Source organism: Pelophylax lessonae, assembly GCF_965119305.1.
Source record: "Pelophylax lessonae genome assembly, chromosome: 5".
In the NCBI taxonomy this organism is placed as follows: Eukaryota; Metazoa; Chordata; class Amphibia; order Anura; family Ranidae; genus Pelophylax; species Pelophylax lessonae.
This window is the reverse complement of record NC_138772.1, coordinates 546,438,433-546,456,505: the sequence shown is the minus strand read 5'-3', so window position 1 is coordinate 546,456,505 and position 18,073 is coordinate 546,438,433. Positions and strand designations below refer to the sequence as shown.

At 44.4% G+C, this 18,073-nt stretch overlaps 1 protein-coding gene across 1 annotated transcript in view; it reads right to left on the bottom strand.

Annotated features, from left to right (window-relative positions):
- LOC309555533 (cytochrome P450 2C25-like) overlaps nucleotides 1-17,297 on the bottom strand; it is a 55,789-nt gene extending 38,492 nt beyond the window's left edge. The window contains exons 1-2 of the mRNA XM_082257600.1: nucleotides 17,114-17,297; nucleotides 7,786-7,948 (exon numbers count right to left, since the gene is read on the bottom strand). Of these exons, the coding sequence (XP_082113726.1) occupies nucleotides 7,786-7,948; nucleotides 17,114-17,293 (343 nt within the window). The 5' untranslated portion in view covers nucleotides 17,294-17,297. The remainder of the gene's footprint in view (nucleotides 1-7,785; nucleotides 7,949-17,113) is intronic.
- Nucleotides 17,298-18,073: the final 776 nt, after the last annotated feature.

Here is an 18,073-nt window from a genome sequence, read left to right as displayed (position 1 = left end):
TTGGAAGTCATTGAGGTCCCAGATGGGGGGGGGGGGGGGGGGACTATTTTCTAAAGTCTGGGATTTTATCCTTATGGTCTGGAGACTTCACTGAAGCATACATGGTGGGAGCTGGAGGGAAGATTGTCCAGTGGTATTGTGAGTCTGTCTCCCTCACTGAAGAGTGTCCGGTGGATATCAGGAGGAGACAGCTGATGATCCTGTGGCATTGTGAGTTCTGACCTAAATCCTGTGACTCGGGGCTGTGTGGAGTTTTCAGTTCTACTAATAGGAGCAGGTCCCAGGCATTTTTTTTAAACATCGTGGAAGCTCTCTGTCAGAATAGTGAGAAGAAGCATGAGACTTAAGTTCATGCTTATATTGGGCTAATAGGTGGCTGGGTTACTGAGTTTGTTATACTTTTGTATCTTATTCTTTATGCCTCCCCGGTATTACTTAAAATATTATGTATCTTAATGTACAAGTTTACGAATGTATGCTGAAACTTTTTTATTTGTTGTATTTTCATTACTTCAATAAAGCACCTTTTTGTGTTAAAAAAAAGAAGCATGTCCTCAGTCCAGTCAGTTCTTTCGGGTTATATCATGCTATCCTGCCAATCCCTTCATTGGCTTCCACTCACCCAACGAATAAAATTCAAAGTGCTAACAATAGTTTACAAAGCCATCCACAACTCTGCCCCGAGCTACATCACTAATCTGATCTCAAAATATCAACCTAGCCGCTCTCTTCGGTCCTCCCAAGACCTCCTGCTCTCTAGCTCCCTTGTCACCTCTTCCCATGCTCGCCTCCAGGATTTTTCCAGAGCTTCTCCCATTCTTTGGAACTCTCTACCCCAATCTGTCCGACTGTCCCCTAATCTATCCATCTTTAGACGATCCCTGAAAACCCTTCTCTTTAAAGAAGCCTACCTGGCTACTAACTAATAACGCTGTTTCACTTGCTCCATCAGCTCACCCCCCACAGCTATTGCCTTTTGTAGCAATTGACCCTCCCTTTTAGACTGTAAGCTCTAACGAGCAGGGCCTTCTGATTCCTTTTGTTCCAAATTGTAGTGTAAATGTAATGTCTGCCCTCATTATTGTTAAGCGCTGCGCAAACTGTTGGCGCTATATAAATCCTGTATAATAATAATAATAATAATAATAATAATCCTTCTCACCCATCCAAGTTCAATTCAGCAATAAAATTACAAAAGACACCCCTAGAATGTTCACTTGAGCCAGTGAGAAAGAAAAAAATACTATGTGACTGGCTGTGTGTGCACTGAATTTGGGGGAACGGGACCATCAAAACCAGTGGCTCCTTGAGGGATGCGCAACATGTGCTGGAGGGGAGGGCAGGGGAGACATTGTGGGGTCTAATAGACCCCTGATGTCTCTATAAAGGGAACCTTCCAAAGATATCATATATGGGGCGTTAACCTCCTTGTGATAGCAATGAAGTTCAAATTAAAAAGAAAGCAAACAAACACACGCTTGTTTTCACTTGCGGCACGTGATTAAACAGTGATTGCGCCATTCGTTTTAGGAATTGTTGCGAATGTCTGAGAGCAATAATTCTAGAACTATCATTCATGGTTAACTCCAAATTGCTGTAAAGACTTGAAACATTGCCTTTTTTTGGGTAATGTAGTTTTTGACATTTCAGAGGCACTGGCATTTTTGAAAATTGATATGTCTGGAATCTATTTACTTGATCTAATAAATCTTTTATAATTTTACAATTTGTGTATTATGTTATAAATGCGTGCAATAAAATTCATTTTAATTTATTTTTTCCTGAAAAAGATTTGACAAACAGTTGTGCAACATAAAAAATTGCAACTCCCACCATTTTATTCTACAGAGCCTCTGCTTTCAGAAAATATATATTATTGATTGAGGTTTAAAGCAATTTTCTAGCAAAAATCGCAGATTTCAACAGGTGTGCAAAAAATGTAAAACTTTGCTCTGGACACAAAGTGGTTAAATCATTCTGTTCCCCGTCCCTAATTTTGTCACTCAGCAGTGTTTACTTCTGAGTCAACCATTACTCTGTAGCTCCTGGCTCAGTTTCAAAGCTAATCCTTGTTGTGCATGACCGCTCCACACACAAATCACCCAGAACCAGCCAGTAATCTGGGACAAATGCCAAACACCTTGCCTAAGGTCTGCCTCAGCCCAAGACACATACCAGCACACTGCTGAGCACTCTACATATAAGCCAGGGAGCTGCATGTATGCAGCACATGACAGCTTAAGAGTAGAGATGTCCCGAACTGTTCGCCGGCGGACAGTTCCCAGCGAACTTCGCTTGTTCGCGTTCGCCTCGGCGGGCGAATATATGCGATGTTCGGTCCGCCTCCTATACATCATCATTGAGCAAACTTTGACCTTGTACCTCACAGTCAGCAGACACATTCCAGCCAATCAGCATACCCTCCCTCCCAGACCCTCCCACCTCCTATAAAAAAAAGCAAGGACAGCATCCATCTTAGATTCATTCTGAAGCTGCAGTGTTAGAGCAGGGAGAGTGCTGCTGCTGCTGAATTAATAGGGAAATCATTAGCTAGGCCAGTGTTCTGTGTCCACTCCTGCTGTAAGGACAGTATCCTGACAGCACCCCAAAAAGCCCTTTTTAGGGCTGGTATTTCAGTCTGCTTTTATTTATTTTGTTTCTATATATTTATCAGGCATTTTTGGAGGCAGGCATGACTTTTTTTGGATTAGTGTCGGGGGGGGGTCTAAAAAGCGTACCTGTGAAGTTTCAGCTCTGTAGCCTGTCCAGAACCAGAAAAAAAAGATCATATAGTTATAAAAGGAGGGTTCCCACCATCCCTGCTCTACTGAAAAATGATCTTTTTTCTGGTTCTGGACATGCTACAGAGCTGAAACTTCAAAACTTCACAGGTACACTTTTTAGACCCCCCAGACACTAAATCACGCAAAAAAAGTTTTTAAAAATTGTCATTTTTGATAGAGAGACAATTATTAGAAAAATGGAAAAAAAAATGAAAAAAAAAAAAAAAATTCTTTGGATTTATTGTCTGGGGGGTCTAAAAAGTGTACCTGTGAAGTTTCAGCTCTGTAGCATGTCCATAACCAGAAAAAAAATTAGAATTAGGGCTAGGGCTAAGGTTAGGGTTATTTTTAGTGCTTAGGGTTAGAGGGTTAGGGTTAGAGGGGTAGGGGTAGGGTTACTAACTCTAACCCTAAGTATCTCACCGTAACCCTAACCCTATCCCCTAACACTAAACCTAACCCTAACCCTCTAACCATAACCCTAACCCTCTAACCTTAACCCTAACCCTCTAACCTTAACCCTAACCCTCTAAGCCTAGCCATAAAAATAACTCTAACCCTAGCCATAATCCTAACCCTCTAACCTTAAACTTAACCCCCTAACCCTAGCCCTAACCCTAACCCTAACCCGTAATTTTTTTCTGGTTACGGACATGCTACAGAGCTGAAACTTCACAGGTACACCTTTTAGACCCCCCAGACACTAAATCCAAAGACATTTTTTATTTATTTTTTTATTTTAATTTTTTTTTAATTTTTCCAATAATTGGCTCTCTATCAAAAATTACCATTTTTAAGAACTTTTTGTGTGATTTAGTGTCTGGGGGGTCTAAAAACTGTACCTGTGAAGTTTCAGCTCTGTAGCATGTCCAGAACCAGAAAAAAAATTAGAATTAGGGCTAGGGCTAAGGTTAGGGTTATTTTTAGTGCTTAGGGTTAGATGGTTAGGGTTAGAGGCATAGGGGTAGGGTTACTAACTCTAACCCTAAGTATCTCACCATAACCCTCACCCTATCCCCTAACACTAAACCTAACCCTAACCCTTAAAGCCCAGTTCCTGTCCCATTTTGGTCGGTTCTGATCTGTTTGCGGTTGTTTGCGGTGCGTTAAACGGGGAGTTTGGTCTGTCACTGTGAAGCGGGCATAACCCTTACACTACCTGATCGATACAACATCATACCTGATCGTATACACACACTGGATGTTTTAAAGCACGTTATTCCAAACAATTTAGGAATGTTAGGTGATTTATGCCCTTTATGGATTAAAACCCGACTCTGCGTCAACTACGTAATTTTCCATGGGAGTTTTGCCATGGATTTCCCTCCGGCATGTCACAGTCCAGGTGTTAGTCCCCTTGAAACAACTTTTCCATCACTATTGTGGTCAGAAAGAGTCCCTGTGGGTTTTAAAATTTGCCTGCCTATTGAAGTCTATGGCGGTTCACGAACATTTGCGGAAGTTCGCGTTCGCGAACATTAAATTTTATGTTCGCGACATCACTACTTAAGAGAAGTTCTTGCCCCCATCACTCTCCTTTCTTGCCTATACTTATCCTGCAAAACAATATTTTTCTTTTTGCATTGGTACTAGGGTGACCACATGTCACAGATTGGATAAGGGACAGTCCCTTATTTGGCAGTTCTCTCCTGGGTCCCGGGCACCTTCATTCCAGGACAATACAGTGTCCCAGAATTGCCCCCTGGGCAGATCCCATGCCCCCTAAAAAGTCCACCCCATCGCCACTGTCACTCACTGCCCTAGTGGACTCCTGGCCGGCCAAGACCCGCTTTATGTAATTCACCACCGGCCTCTGGCTCACTGCCTGAACTGGTTGTGAACCCCCAAAAGGGAAGGACTACAGGTCCCAGCATGAACCTCTCAGAGCTAAAGATGCAACACCCCCCTGGCCCCAGCATGGGAGGAGTCACATCGGCAGCCAGCAGTGGGAGGGGTGTTCACCTGACTGGTGGCAGGCTGCGGGTGGCACTGGCAAATGGCACTGCATCTGGTGGCAGGCTATGGATGGCAAGTGGAACTGAAACTTGTGGCAAGCTATGGGTGGCAAGTGATTCAGCTGCGGTTGGCAGGCTATGAGTGGTAAGTGACACTGCATCTGGTGGCAGGCTTTGGGTGGCGAGTGGCACTGCATCTTTTGGCAGGCTATGGGTGGCAAGTGGCACACTGCATCTGGTGGCAGGCTATGGGTGGCAAGGGCCACACTGCATCTGATGGCAGGCTATGGGTGGCAAGTGACACTGCATCTGGTGGCAGGCTATGGGTGGCAAGTGACATGGCTGGTGGTGGCAAGTGGCACAATGCATCTGGTGGCAGGCTTTGGGAGGCAAGTGGCACTGCATCTGGTGGCAGGCTATGGGTGGCAAGTGACACTGCATCTGGTGGCAAGCTATGGGTGGCAAGTGACAGCTGTGTGTGGCAGGCTATGGGTGGCAAGTGGCACGGCATCTGGTGGTAGGCTATGGTTGGCAAGTGGCATTGCATTTAGTGGCAGGCTACAGGTGGCAAGTGGCACACTGCATTTGGTGGCAGGCTAAGAGTGAAAAGTGGGGGCAGGCCAGGGGTCTGACCACACCTCTGCCTCTTGTCTTTGTTATAAAGATATAAAGAGATGGGCAAAGACAGCTTAGTTGGCTCTGAAGAAGAGGCAGAACCTCAAAACGCATCAGCCATACATGTGGACGTTTTATTCATCCATGTTGAGATAGTGTGGACACTTCAGTCTGTTTATGTGATATGCCTATACCAAGCACTTGTTTGGGAGTACCTTTCTTTTATCAAATTAAAATATATTTATTTTAAGGATAATACACTAGGCCGTTGTGAACTCTTGTTTCCAGTAATCCAGACTCCCCCAGTCTTGTGAGGGCAGCAAGGCAGCATTTCATCAGAATCAGCCCGGACAGAGAACTTTCGGCTTAGCCCTTGTGAGACCTTCCTTCAAGCGCAAGAGATTTGTTTGGTGTTTCTTTCGAAGTAGAAGGGTGAAAAGTGACACGCGGCATCTGGTGGCAAGTAACAAGCTCAGGGTTCCCACTGATTCTGCATTATGTTGAGTTGAACTATTTCATTATATATTACAATGTAGTAATAGAAATGTGATTTGGTCATCCTGAGACCATATCAAGCATGGTGTCGATTTGTGCTAACAGCAGCTATTCGCATGGGCGTCCGCAAGGGGGGGGGGGGACAAGGGGGTACAAGTGCCCCCCCCCCTGGAAATTTCCTAGCCTGCTCTAAGAGGGGAAATTGTATACCCCAGCTATATGAAAGCCTGGAAGTGAGTTGCCAACATCCCTGCAAACTGAACAAGCAGAATGGGGGGTCCCCCTAGGGTGTGGGACTTTAGCGGCAAACACACTTCCACAATTGAGTAAAACTAAATCATTTTATTAACAAAAATTATTAGATCTGTGTTAGATCTATTTTAATAATTTTTGTTAATAAAATGATTTAATTTTACTCAATTGTGGAAGTGTGTTTGCCGCTAAAGTCCCACACCCTAGGGGGACCCCCCATTCTGCTTGCTCTAAGAGGGGAATCTATGGGGACCCTGCTCTAAAGGGGATCTATTGGGGACCCTGGCCTGGCTTGCTCTAAAGGGGATCTATCGGGATCCTGGCCTGCTCTAAAGGGGGTCATATTGGCTAAATATATATATATATATATATATATATATATATATTCTTTGCAAGGAGAGCCTGGAGTACGTGGTGGTGTAGGAAAACCTAGTAGCATAGGGAATATAGGTGAAAAGAGAAGACTAAAGATCAATGGGGGCCCTGGCCTGCTCTAAAGGGGGATATATGAGGGACCCTCAAAGTCCTTGATGCCATATGACACCATTGGGTGGGAAGTGGTTATTGATAAAGGGTGCAGCTTTTCCGAAAAATTATACTATCGCTGTATATGGTAACGTGTCAGGAATTTAATTATGCAAACTTGCAAAGCTATTTACAGATCCCCTTTCTTTTTTAATTGTAAAACTTTTTACAGCAGTATGAGAAATGATATAGAATTACTATTATTTTTACATTCCCTAGGTAATCAGCACAAATAACTGGACAGTGTTTTCAGGAGTGTCCTCAAGCGGACAATGAGCTCTGTACAAGGCAGCTCCAGCAGACGTCCTCTGACGAAACGCGTAGGGCGGAGTCCATTGTGTCATAACGTCACTTCCGGTTTTGGATTATCGAGCCGTGGAACGCGGAAGCTTCCCGGCGGACGACCTACACTGATCAAAGACAGCCTTACCGTGAGTCTCTACATTCATCTTTATTACTCGCAAAGTATATACTGCATCATGGGGCTCCCCTCTCTTTTTTCTCCGTGAAACCAGCCAGCCTGTGCCTACTTGGCCGAGGAGAGGAACCCCTGGAAGTTGCACACAATTTGCCTTACTACGATAACAGGTTGTATATTTGTTGCGACACCAAGTGGTCACACAGGTGGTTGCAATCTTTTCATTAAACATTGGGAATTGCTTATCACTTTTCACCAATAGTATCACTAAAATTCCCTTATTTTGGACACTATTTTATTTACAGTAACTACATATATTTATCAGTTTTTGCACTGTAAAAATAGTTTTGGAATAAATTAATCACTTGTTTTGGAATTTTGTTTATTTATTTGCACACAAGCACTTTGCACGAGGTCACCATACACAGTAAGATCCAGTGGTTTCGACTTGATCACTCATAGGTAGCGCCATACCAACTTCTTTGCACCTTTCATGAGCACTGTAAAACACTATAAACCAGCCTTTCCCAACATTTTTAGCATAAGGGGAACCCTTAAACTAAATTTCCAGGCTCAGGGAACCCCTGCTATTAATTTCTATATCGAAAGTTCACAGTACATTAGTGTGATGGTCACTTAGAAGAATGCATTTGTAGTTAATGGAAATGTTCTCCCCCTAGATCGCTAAAAAGATCATTGTTGATATTGGTTACTCAACTGAGACATGTTCTGACAATCTTACCGTATCCTTTGGTGGGAATGTGTAGTGTGGGGATAAATGGGCGAGCACTAAACTCCTCAGCATGGTTCAGCAGGGCGTCTTTTACCACCTCATAACCGCAGAGGACCACCACTGGTTCCGTCAACTTCCAGATAGTGAACATTGAGCCATATTTTTGGCTGAGCTGTCAAAGGTAAGAGAAAAGTGGAAAGACAAAGTTCACTGACAGGAATTTTCCTGCTGTTGTGAGAGAAGAAAAACCGAGGGACTAAAAAAGAAGAGATCTTCACGGTTTTCTTAGGCAACCTAAAAGTTTGGATCTTGTAAGTAGAGATAAGCAAACTTATGAGCAATTCAATCAGATGTAGTTCTGCCAAGAGCCTTAGAAAAACTCAAGAGCCTTTGAATCTTAGTTCGAATTTTCAAAAGTTCCATGTTTGTACAGTGCCTTGAAAAAGTATTCACACCCCTTGAAATTTTCCACATTTTGCCATGTTACAACCAAAAACGTAAATGTATTTTATTGGGATTTTCTGTGATAGACCGAAACAAAGTGGCACATAATTGTGAAGTGAAAGGAAATTGATAAATGGTTTTCAATTTTTTTTTACAAATAAATATGTGAAAAGTGTGGCGTGCATTTGTATTCACGACCCCTGAGTCAATACCTTGTAGAACCCATTCCCTGCAATTACAGCTGCAAGTCTTTTTGGGGATGTCTCTACCAGCTTTGCACATCTAGAGAACATTTTTGCCCATTCTTCTTTGCAAAATAGCTCAAGCTCTGTCAGATTGGATGGAGAACATCTGTGAACAGCAATTTTCAAGTCTTGTCACAGATTCTCAATTGGATTTAGTCCTGGACTGTGACTGGGCCATTCTAACACATGAATATGCTTTGATCTAAACTATTCCACTGTAGCTCTGGCTGGATGTTAAGGGACGTTGTCCTGCTGGAAGGTGAACCTCCGCCCCAGTCTCAAGTCTTTTGCAGGCTAACAGGTTTTCTTCTAAGATTGCCCTGAATTTGGCTCCATCCATCTTTCCTTCAACTCGACCAGCTTCCCTGTCCCTGCTGAAGAAAAGCATCCCCACAACATGATGCTGCCACCACCATGTTTCACGGTGGGGATGGTGCGTTCAGGAAGATGTGCAGTGTTCGTTTTCTGCCACACACAACATTTTGCTTTTAGGCCAAAAAGTTAAATTTTGGTCTCATCTGACCAGAGCATCTTCTTCCATATGTTGTATGTGTCCCCCACATGGCTTCTCACAAACTCCAAACGGGACTTTTTATGGATTTCTATCAACAATGGCTTTCTTCTTACCAAGGTCAGATTTGTGGAGCGCACGACTAATATTTGTCCTGTAGACAGATTCTCCCACCTGAGCTGTGGATCTCTGCAGCTCCTCCAGAGTTACCATGGGCATCTTGGCTGCTTATCTCATTACTGCTCTCCTTGCCCGGCCTGTCCATTCAGGTGGACGTCCATGTCTTGGTAGGTTTGCATTTGGGCCATACTCCTTCCATTATCGGATGATGGATTGAACAGTGCTCCGTGAGATGTCCAAACCTTGGGGTATTTTTTTTAAACTTCTCCACGACTTTATCCCTGACCTGTCTGGTGTGTTCCTTGGCCTTTATGATGCTGTTTATTAAGGTTTTCTAACAAACCTGTGAAGCCCTCAGAGAACAGCTGTATTTGAACTGAGATTAAATTACACGCAAGTGGACTATATTAATTAGGTGACTTATGAAGACAATTCCAGTAGATTTTAGTTAGGGGTATCAGAGTAAAGGGGGGGGGGGTGAAAAAAAATGCACTCCACACTTTTCAGATATTTGTAAAAAAAAAAAAAAAAATGTAAAACGATTCATAATTTTCCTTCCAATTCTCAATTATGTGCCACTTTGTGTTGGTCTATCAAATAAAATCCCAATAAAATACATTTATGTTTTTGGTTGCAGCATGACAAAATGTGAAACAGGTCAAGGGGTATGAATATTTTTCAAGGCATTGTAAGTCAATTGGGAATTCAAATCAGGTTTCAAAAATTGTGTATTACAGAGCAACAAAAGGATTGTGCAGAATGGTTTTGGGAAGCTCCTGGAAGCCCTGCCTGATGAGATGATGGGATCAAAGGGCTGACTAAGTTACTTCCCTTACAAAATTCTACCAGGGATACTAAAATAAAATGGTGGTACCTGGTGGCACTGGGGGGTCAGGCAACAAGAGAAGCAGCTACAAGACAGTCTTTGGAGCAGACTCTGTTCATATTCTCCCAGAAGCCTTTTGGGAAGCTATACAGATAAAACTAACAATAAAAGTTGAGTTTGGATTTGACTTTGAAATATGTTTCAAATCTAACACCTAAAATTCAGGATCAACTCTACTTGTAAGGTGCCATGTCAGCCTGATGTAAAGAATTTTTAAAGTTCAGAATTGTATGTCAAAATACAAATATCCTCACAGAGCTGAGCTATCATTTTTTTATAAAGGCCAAAATACATATTCATCACACTGTTCCCAGCAGTCACACATCTTCATAAATATGATCTCAGATTTTTTTGCTCATTTTCACTACATTTTGAAATTTCAAGAATCTCCCATACCTGTGCCGTCCCTTCAGAACTCTGGGCAGTGCCTGTGACTCCTGTGCGCATGTGTGGGAGGGACGTCATCGTGGCTCAGCCAGATGCCCGGAGCAAGCCAACACGGAAGGAAGAACGGGTGAAGATACAAGCCCTGTCAGAGGTGACAGGGCACTATGCTATGGCTGGGGTTTTCTACCACTTTAAAGCCCAATTGAAGTCTATCTCTCACAACCATTTTCTCTTTAAATTCCTGAAGCACTATATAATTTTTACCGATTGGTAAATGGAACAACATTAAAGAAAACCTTTTGGCCTACTTCTCTTGTGAGTCACAGGAGTGCACTCCTGTGACCCATTTTCAGCCGACAGTGGGCTAATGCCTGCTGTCGGCTGACGTCAATCATTCGCTCCAGGCTCTGAATCGTTGCCGACTTTAACCACTTAAGCCCCGGAAGATTTTACCCCCTTCCTGACCAGGGCCTATTTTGCGAACGGACAATTGCGCGGTCGTGCAGTGCTGTACCTAAACTAATTTGATGTCCTTTTTTTCCCACAAACAGAGCTTTCTTTTAGTGGTATTTGATCACCTGTGCGATTTTTTGATCATGCGCACAAAAAAAGAGCGTCAATTTTGCAAAAATAACAATATTTTTCACATTTTTTTATATGAAATTCCCCCCCAAAAAAAATGTAAAAATCAAAATTTTTTAACATTTTCGGCCAATTTGTTTTATGCTACATATGTTTGGTAAAGAAAAAAAAAAAATCGCAAAAAGCGTATTTTGATTGGTTTGCGCAAAAGTTATCACGTTTACTAACAAAGGGAAAGATTTTTGTCATTTTTGTTGTTTTTTTTTTAACGCGTAAAGGCGGCGATCTGCGATTTTTTTGCGGTACTGCGACATTGCAGCGGACAGATCGGAACCTTGACTGACATTTTTGACACTTTTGGGGTTACCAGTGACATTACTACAGTAATCAGTGCTATACATATGCACTGTTACTGTAAAATGACACTGGCAGTGAAGGGGTTAACTTTTTTTGAGAGGGAGGGGTTGTGTGTGTCCCTAGGGGCGTGATTCTAACTGATTGGCTGTGGCTTGAGGTGTAGGAACAGTGATCAACGGTCCTACATAGTAGAACCGTATGATCACTATTCCTACACAGGGGAGAATGACAGGCGGCTTGTTTACATTAGCCGCCTGCCTTTCTCCTGCTCTAACGGACGATCGCGAGTGACCGGCGGACATCGGGTCCGCCGGTCACACGCGCGGGGGGGGTCCGTGACCGCGCAGGAGCCCGCCTCCGGCGGCGCGCGCTCGCTCCCTAGACCCTCACAGGCTAGCGATGTAGTACTACGTCGCTTTGCCTGTGAGGGGCTGACCGCCGCAGTAAATAGTCGTGCGGTGGTCGGCAAGCGGTTAATGTTGGGATACACCCAGAAGCCTGGACCGACAGCTGGCTCAGCCTCTCAGTGTGCCGCTGGGAGACTGAGGCAGCCGTACCTGCCCCTTGCACAACCTGGCGCTCCAATGAGTGCTGAAGGGGCGGATCAAAGAGCCGGTGACTGACAGTCACTGCTCTCTGCTCACTGAAGACCAAAAAGTGATCAGTGGTATTTGATCACTCAGCTCTTGGTCTTAGAGGCTGATAATGCATCCATCAAGGTAATTGTTTTTTTTTTTTTTCCAATTCCCATACTCCTAAAATATCCTGCTCTCCAATTCCAGTGTTCGGTGCTGGCAGAGCTGAGTAATGGCCACACCCTTCATGCTGGCAGAGCTGAGTAATGGCCACACAATTAATCGCAACTGCCCTCAGAGTAGGAGAAGTGCTAAGCTAGAGATGGGGCATGTCTGACCAGATCTGTGAAAATGGAGACAATGTGCATATCTATTTCTGTGACTTAAGCAGGGCTTTACCTCCCCTATTTCTCAAACTCCGGGATACATACTCTATACTGAGATATGAACTGAATGAGAGGACCAGTAGAACAAAATCACTCTGCAGTTCTACAAAGGAAGTAGAGCTTGTAGAGGTATATGAGTAAATATGGCTATCCTCATGTACATTTTACAAACTACACAGGGAAGTTGAACAAGCGCTGAGTGGAAGTACCAACATTATTTTATTGGTGGTTAATGAGAGCCAGGTGTGTAGGCTACAAAGTGGGAGTTCTGTCTATAGATAGTAATTAAGGTTGAGCGAACTCGGACTGTATTGTTCGGGATCGTACCGGACTTTTGGGTATTCAGTACCCGGACCCAAACATTTCACTGTGGCATACTAATGGCATGGCTGCGATTGGCCAGTGCAGCATGTGACCCAGAGTCTATATAAGCTGGAGTCACATAGCATCACGCATCACTCTACTCAAACTATACTAGGGAGAGGTTCCTGCTGCTGCTGCTGAGGGAGAGATAGGAGATTATTGTATGGTCAGGCTGGAGATTGCTTTGAGGGAAAGAATAGGAAGAATCATCTTTAATCAGACAGCGATCTACATTGATTGTATTGTGTGGCGGTGCAGTGCACGATCCTTATGCCCTGACCTGAGCCCAGTGAGGAGGAGAAAGGAGAAAAAAAAACTTTTATCAGTCTGTTAGGTGGGCGGCGTGTGGTGCTGCACATTTAATGCAAGCTCAGTGCATACGTGTCTGCTTAATCTGCATTTAAAAAAGAACATTTTTTTTCCTTCATATTTTACTTTGACAGACACTGCTTTTGTAACCTGCTCTTCAAAAAGCACCAATGTAAGGGGAAAATAATTATTTTTTAGTATTTAGGGAAAAACAATTTTTCAGTTTTTCATTCAAATTTTTTTTTTTTATTCAATAGCGGAATAGAACAACAGTATCCAACCTGTTAGGCGTGCGGTGTGTAGCGGCCATTTCATGCAAGCTCAGTGCATATGTGTCTGCTTAATATGCATTTAAAAAAGAAAAAAAACTTCTTTCCTTCATATTTTACTGTGACTTACAGCATTTAGACACAATGCATTTCAAATCTGCTATTCAACAAGCACCAATTAAGGGGACAATTATTTTTCAGATTTTCATTCATACGTTACAGTGTGATACACCCATTGCATACTGTTGTTGTATTCCGCTTTGCAATAAAAACCCATTTAGGGGAAAAAATAAAGAAATTGCAACCTAATCTGCATATGGTAAAGTGAGATACACCCATTGCATACTGTTGTATTCCGCTTATCAATAAAAACCAATTTAGGGGAAAAAAATAATTTGCGGCCTAGTCTGCATATGGTACAGTGAGATACACCCTTTGCATACTGTTGTTGTATTATGCTTGGCAATAAAAAACCCATTTAGTGGATAAAAAATTGCGGACTAGTCTGCATATGGTACAGTGAGATACACTCATTGCATACTGTTGTATTCCGCTTTGCAAAAAAAACCCATTTAGGGGAAAAAAATTTATTGCGGCCTAGCCTGTATATTTTACTGTGAGATACACCCTTTCTATACTGTTGTTCTATTCCACTATTCAATAAACACCCTTTTAGGGAAAAAATATTAAATTGCGGCCTAGTCTGTATCTGTACGTGTGAGATACACCCTTTAGATACTGTTGTTCTATTCTGCTGTTCAATAAACACCCATTTAGGGAAAAAATATTCAATTGCGGCCTAGTCTGCATATGTTTACAGCTGTAAACAAGATTTCGCCCATTATCGCACACCACCAGGCCGGGCTTGAGGCTCACTGGCAGCAACCACTCATCGGTCTGCTGTTCAATGCCCCTCCACAACTCCTGCGCGGAGGGTGTTTTTTTCCCCCAAACAGGCAAGTTTTAAAACTGCCTGCTGTCGTTTATCCCTGGTTGTGCTGAAGGTGGTGAAGGTGTTACGCTGACCGGATGAGGAGGCGGTAGAGGATTAGGAAGCGGAGTAGGAGGAGTTAGGAACAGGAGGCAAACTGAAGCGCCCTGCAATCCTCAGTGGTGGAAGGACATGCGCCAAACCGATATCCGCCTCAGGCCCAACCGCCACTGCATTTACCTAGTGTGCTGTTAGGGAGATATAACGCCCCTGACCGTGCCTACTGGTCCACGTATCCCTAGTTAGGTGGACCTTGCCAAAGATGGCGTTGCGTAGTGCACACCTGATTTTGTCACCCACTTGGTTATGCAGGGAAGGGATGGCTTGCCTGGAAAAGTAGTGGCAGCTGTGCATGATGTACTGTGGGATAGCCTCCGCCATAAGGCTTTTAAAACTCTGCGTCTCCACCAGACGGAATGACAGCATTTCAAAGGCAAGGAATTATGAAATGCTGGCATTCAGGGTCAGGGATCGCGGGTGGGTAGGGGGGGTACTTCCTCTTCCGCTCCAGTGTTTGGAAGCTAGAAAGCTGAACGCTTTCACGGGACATTGTGGAGATGGTTGTTGGTGACCCAGGTGGTGGTGTTGCTGGCAGATCCTCTGTTTGCGGGGTGGCAGGTGCCGGTCTCACTACAGAGGTGGATGAAGAGGCCGAGACTGCAGCAGAAGAGGAAGCAGGAGGAGCCAGAGACCTTTCTTGGTTTTTGAGGTGTCTACTCCACTGCAGCTCATACTTTGCACTTAGATGCCTGGTCTTGCAGGTTGTGCTCAGGTTGAGAAGGTTTATGCCTCGCTTCAGGCTCTGATTGCACAGCGTGCAAACCACTCGTGTCCTGTCCTGTCATCACATTGTCTGAAGAACTGCCACGCTAGGGAACTGCTTTGAGCTGGCTTTGGTGTGCTTGGTCCCTTGCTGCATTGGGCAGTAGCAGGCATAATGTCTAGGGCACGGCCGCTTTGCTTTTGCACCCTGCTCCCTCTTCTGCGGTGCTGGTGCCTCTGTGCGACCACCGCCTCTTTCTCCAAACTACTCAGGTCACCTGCATAACGTTCATTCCATGTGGGGTAGAGGACCTCATCGTCCTCCACATTATCTTCCACCCAGTGTTCACCCCTGCAACCCTTGTCGGTCTCCACAATTCGGAATTCCGCAGCAGTTGGCACCTGTGTTTCGTCATCATCCGAGACATGCTGCGATGGTCCTCCCATGTACTCATCTTGAGACATAAGTGGTTGGGCATCGGTGCACTCAATCTCTTCCACTTATGGGGCAGGGCTAGGTGGATGGCCCTGGGAAACCATGCTAACAGAGTCATCAAAAAGAAGAAGAGACTGCTGCATGACTTGGGGCTCAGACTGCTTGGCTGATTTGCAAGGGGGTGAGGTGAAAGATTGATGGATATCGGCTGCAGGTGCCAACTCTGACCTTTCAGCAGAAAACTGGGTGGGAGACAATGTGAAGGAACTGGAGGCACTTGTCAGCAACCCAATCTACTATCGCCTGTACTTGTTCTGGCCTCAACATTTGTAGAGGTGCATTAGGCCCTGCCAAATACTGCTGTAAGATTCTGTTGCCTATTCGCAGCTGAGAAAGGTGTTTCACTTGTGCGTGTAGCTGGCACAGATTGACCATGTCCTCTCCTTGCAACAGGAGCTCAACCAGCACCACCACGACCCAGCACTAACATGGTGGAGCAGTATGTGTGCACATGTCTAGACGTACTGAATGACGGGTCTTCCCCCTTCAACTTCTGGGTCTCCAAATTGGGCACATGGCCTGAGCTTGCCCTTTACGCCTTGGAGGTGTTGGCCTGCCTTGCAGCCAGTGTATTATCTGAACGTGTATTTAGCACAGCTGGGGGCTTTATCACAGACAAGCGCAGCCGCTTGTCTGTGAGCCAATGTGGACAAGCTCACGTTCATTAAAATGAACCAGGCATGGATCCCACAGGACTCGTCCGTACCTTGTGCAGAATAGACATGTATACCGGCCTTACCCAGCCATTGTTATATTTGATCTTTCTAACTCTTTTGGGGTGAACCCTAATTTAAAAAGAAATAAAATTGAAAACAAAAACCAGTGTTGGCTACCTTGTCCTCCTCCACCGCCTCTTCCACCGCTACCTCAACCTCCTACATCATTCAAGATTATTATTTTTTATTTTTCAGTTTTTTCTGTTATTTTAAGTTATTTCCCTATCCACATTTTTTGCAGAGCACTTGCCATGCTCTTAAGATGCTTTTGCTGCCATTTGCAGCCCTCTACCCCTTTCCATGTTTGTTTTAGAGCCATTTTAGTGCTCAAAAGTTCGGGTCACCTTTGACTTCAATAGGGTTCGGGATCGGGGTAAAGTTCGGGTCACGAACCCGGACTTTTTTTTTTCAAGTTCGGCCGGACCCACCGGACATCAAGGTGTTCGCTCAACTAATAGTAATGAAGAATTCCAGCAACTCAAAATGTTTTACATATTCTAGACACGTGCTCTCTCCTAGGCTGTTGTCTTCTCTGTTTCCAATTGCATCTGAGAACTATTGAAGACCTCCAGAGGCAGAATGACTAAAGATGCCATATTTCTTTGAAATCTACTAGGAAGTTTTTTTTTTTTAGTTTTTTTTATCCTCAGTCTAATTAAAGAGGTGAAAGAGGACAACTTCTCACATGCCTGTTTTTCTTCTACTCTCTAGTCCACACCACCAGACCACTTAAACTGCCTGCTCTCTCCTATAACTAGGGGGAAATGTCACCGATTGCAATAAAGAGAAAAAAAAAGAACTTCTTATTAGGAATCGGTCAACTATAAATGTCTGAACTAGACAGCAGAACCCCACTTGACACCCCCCCCCCCCCCAAGAATAATGTTGACATTTATTGATCAGCATGCTCTGGCCAACAATCTACAGAGATCACTTACCAGGGTGTAGTTTGTATCAGCTGTTGGTTGATTTATATACTTTGGAGTGCCCAAGAAAGGCAGTGGGGTGGGACCGGGGGGCAGTGACCTGTACCGTCTGTGCTGTCTCCACAATAAGATGACTATGTGGGAAGTGATGAGGAAGAGGACCAACAGAGCTAGGATTGCAGAGAATTCCATCTTCCTGAAAGAGATAGACAGATACTGATATTAACTATGAGGGGCCAATAATCATCCCACCTTCCAGCCAACATTCATCTCTTCACATTGTCTGGGACACAGCTGTGACTAAGGATCAGTTAAATTTGATAATTCTTTGCATTGCATTTTTCCTTCAGGGCTGAGGCCAAATGGGAGGTCGAGTCACTGCTAGGAGGAAGGAGTAGACAGAGCTGAGCTGCTGAGTCACTGCTGAAAGTAGGGGAGCAGGAGAAGCTGAGCTACTGCACCACTGCTGAAAGTAGGGGGAGCAGGAGGTGCTGAGCTACTGCTGGAAGTAGGGGAGCAGGGGGAGCTGAGCTGCTGAGTCACTGCTGACAGTAGGGGAGCTGAGCTGCTGAGTCACCGAGCTTAGCTGCCAAATCACTGGGGGAACAGGGGAACCTTAACTGTGGAGTAAATGCTGGCTGGAAAGTAGGGAGTGCTATGCTGGGAGGGGAAGCTAAGTAGATAAGTTAGTAGAAGGGGGAGCTGAGCTAACAATTTGGTTTTGGGAGGGGGAAGCAGGGTGATCTGGCTTCCAAGTCAATCCTTCGAAGGGAAGCTAGGCTGCTAAATCACTGCAGGGAGGGGGAAACTGAGGGAGCTGAATTGCTGAGTTTCTCCTGGCAGAGAAAGCTGAATCAGATCGGTGCTGAGTTTAAGATACAGGAGGAGCTGACTCACATGAATGCTTTTGGGAGGGGGAAACAGGAGGAACTGAGCTTCTTGGTCACTGTTTGGAGGAGGGAGCAAGAGGAA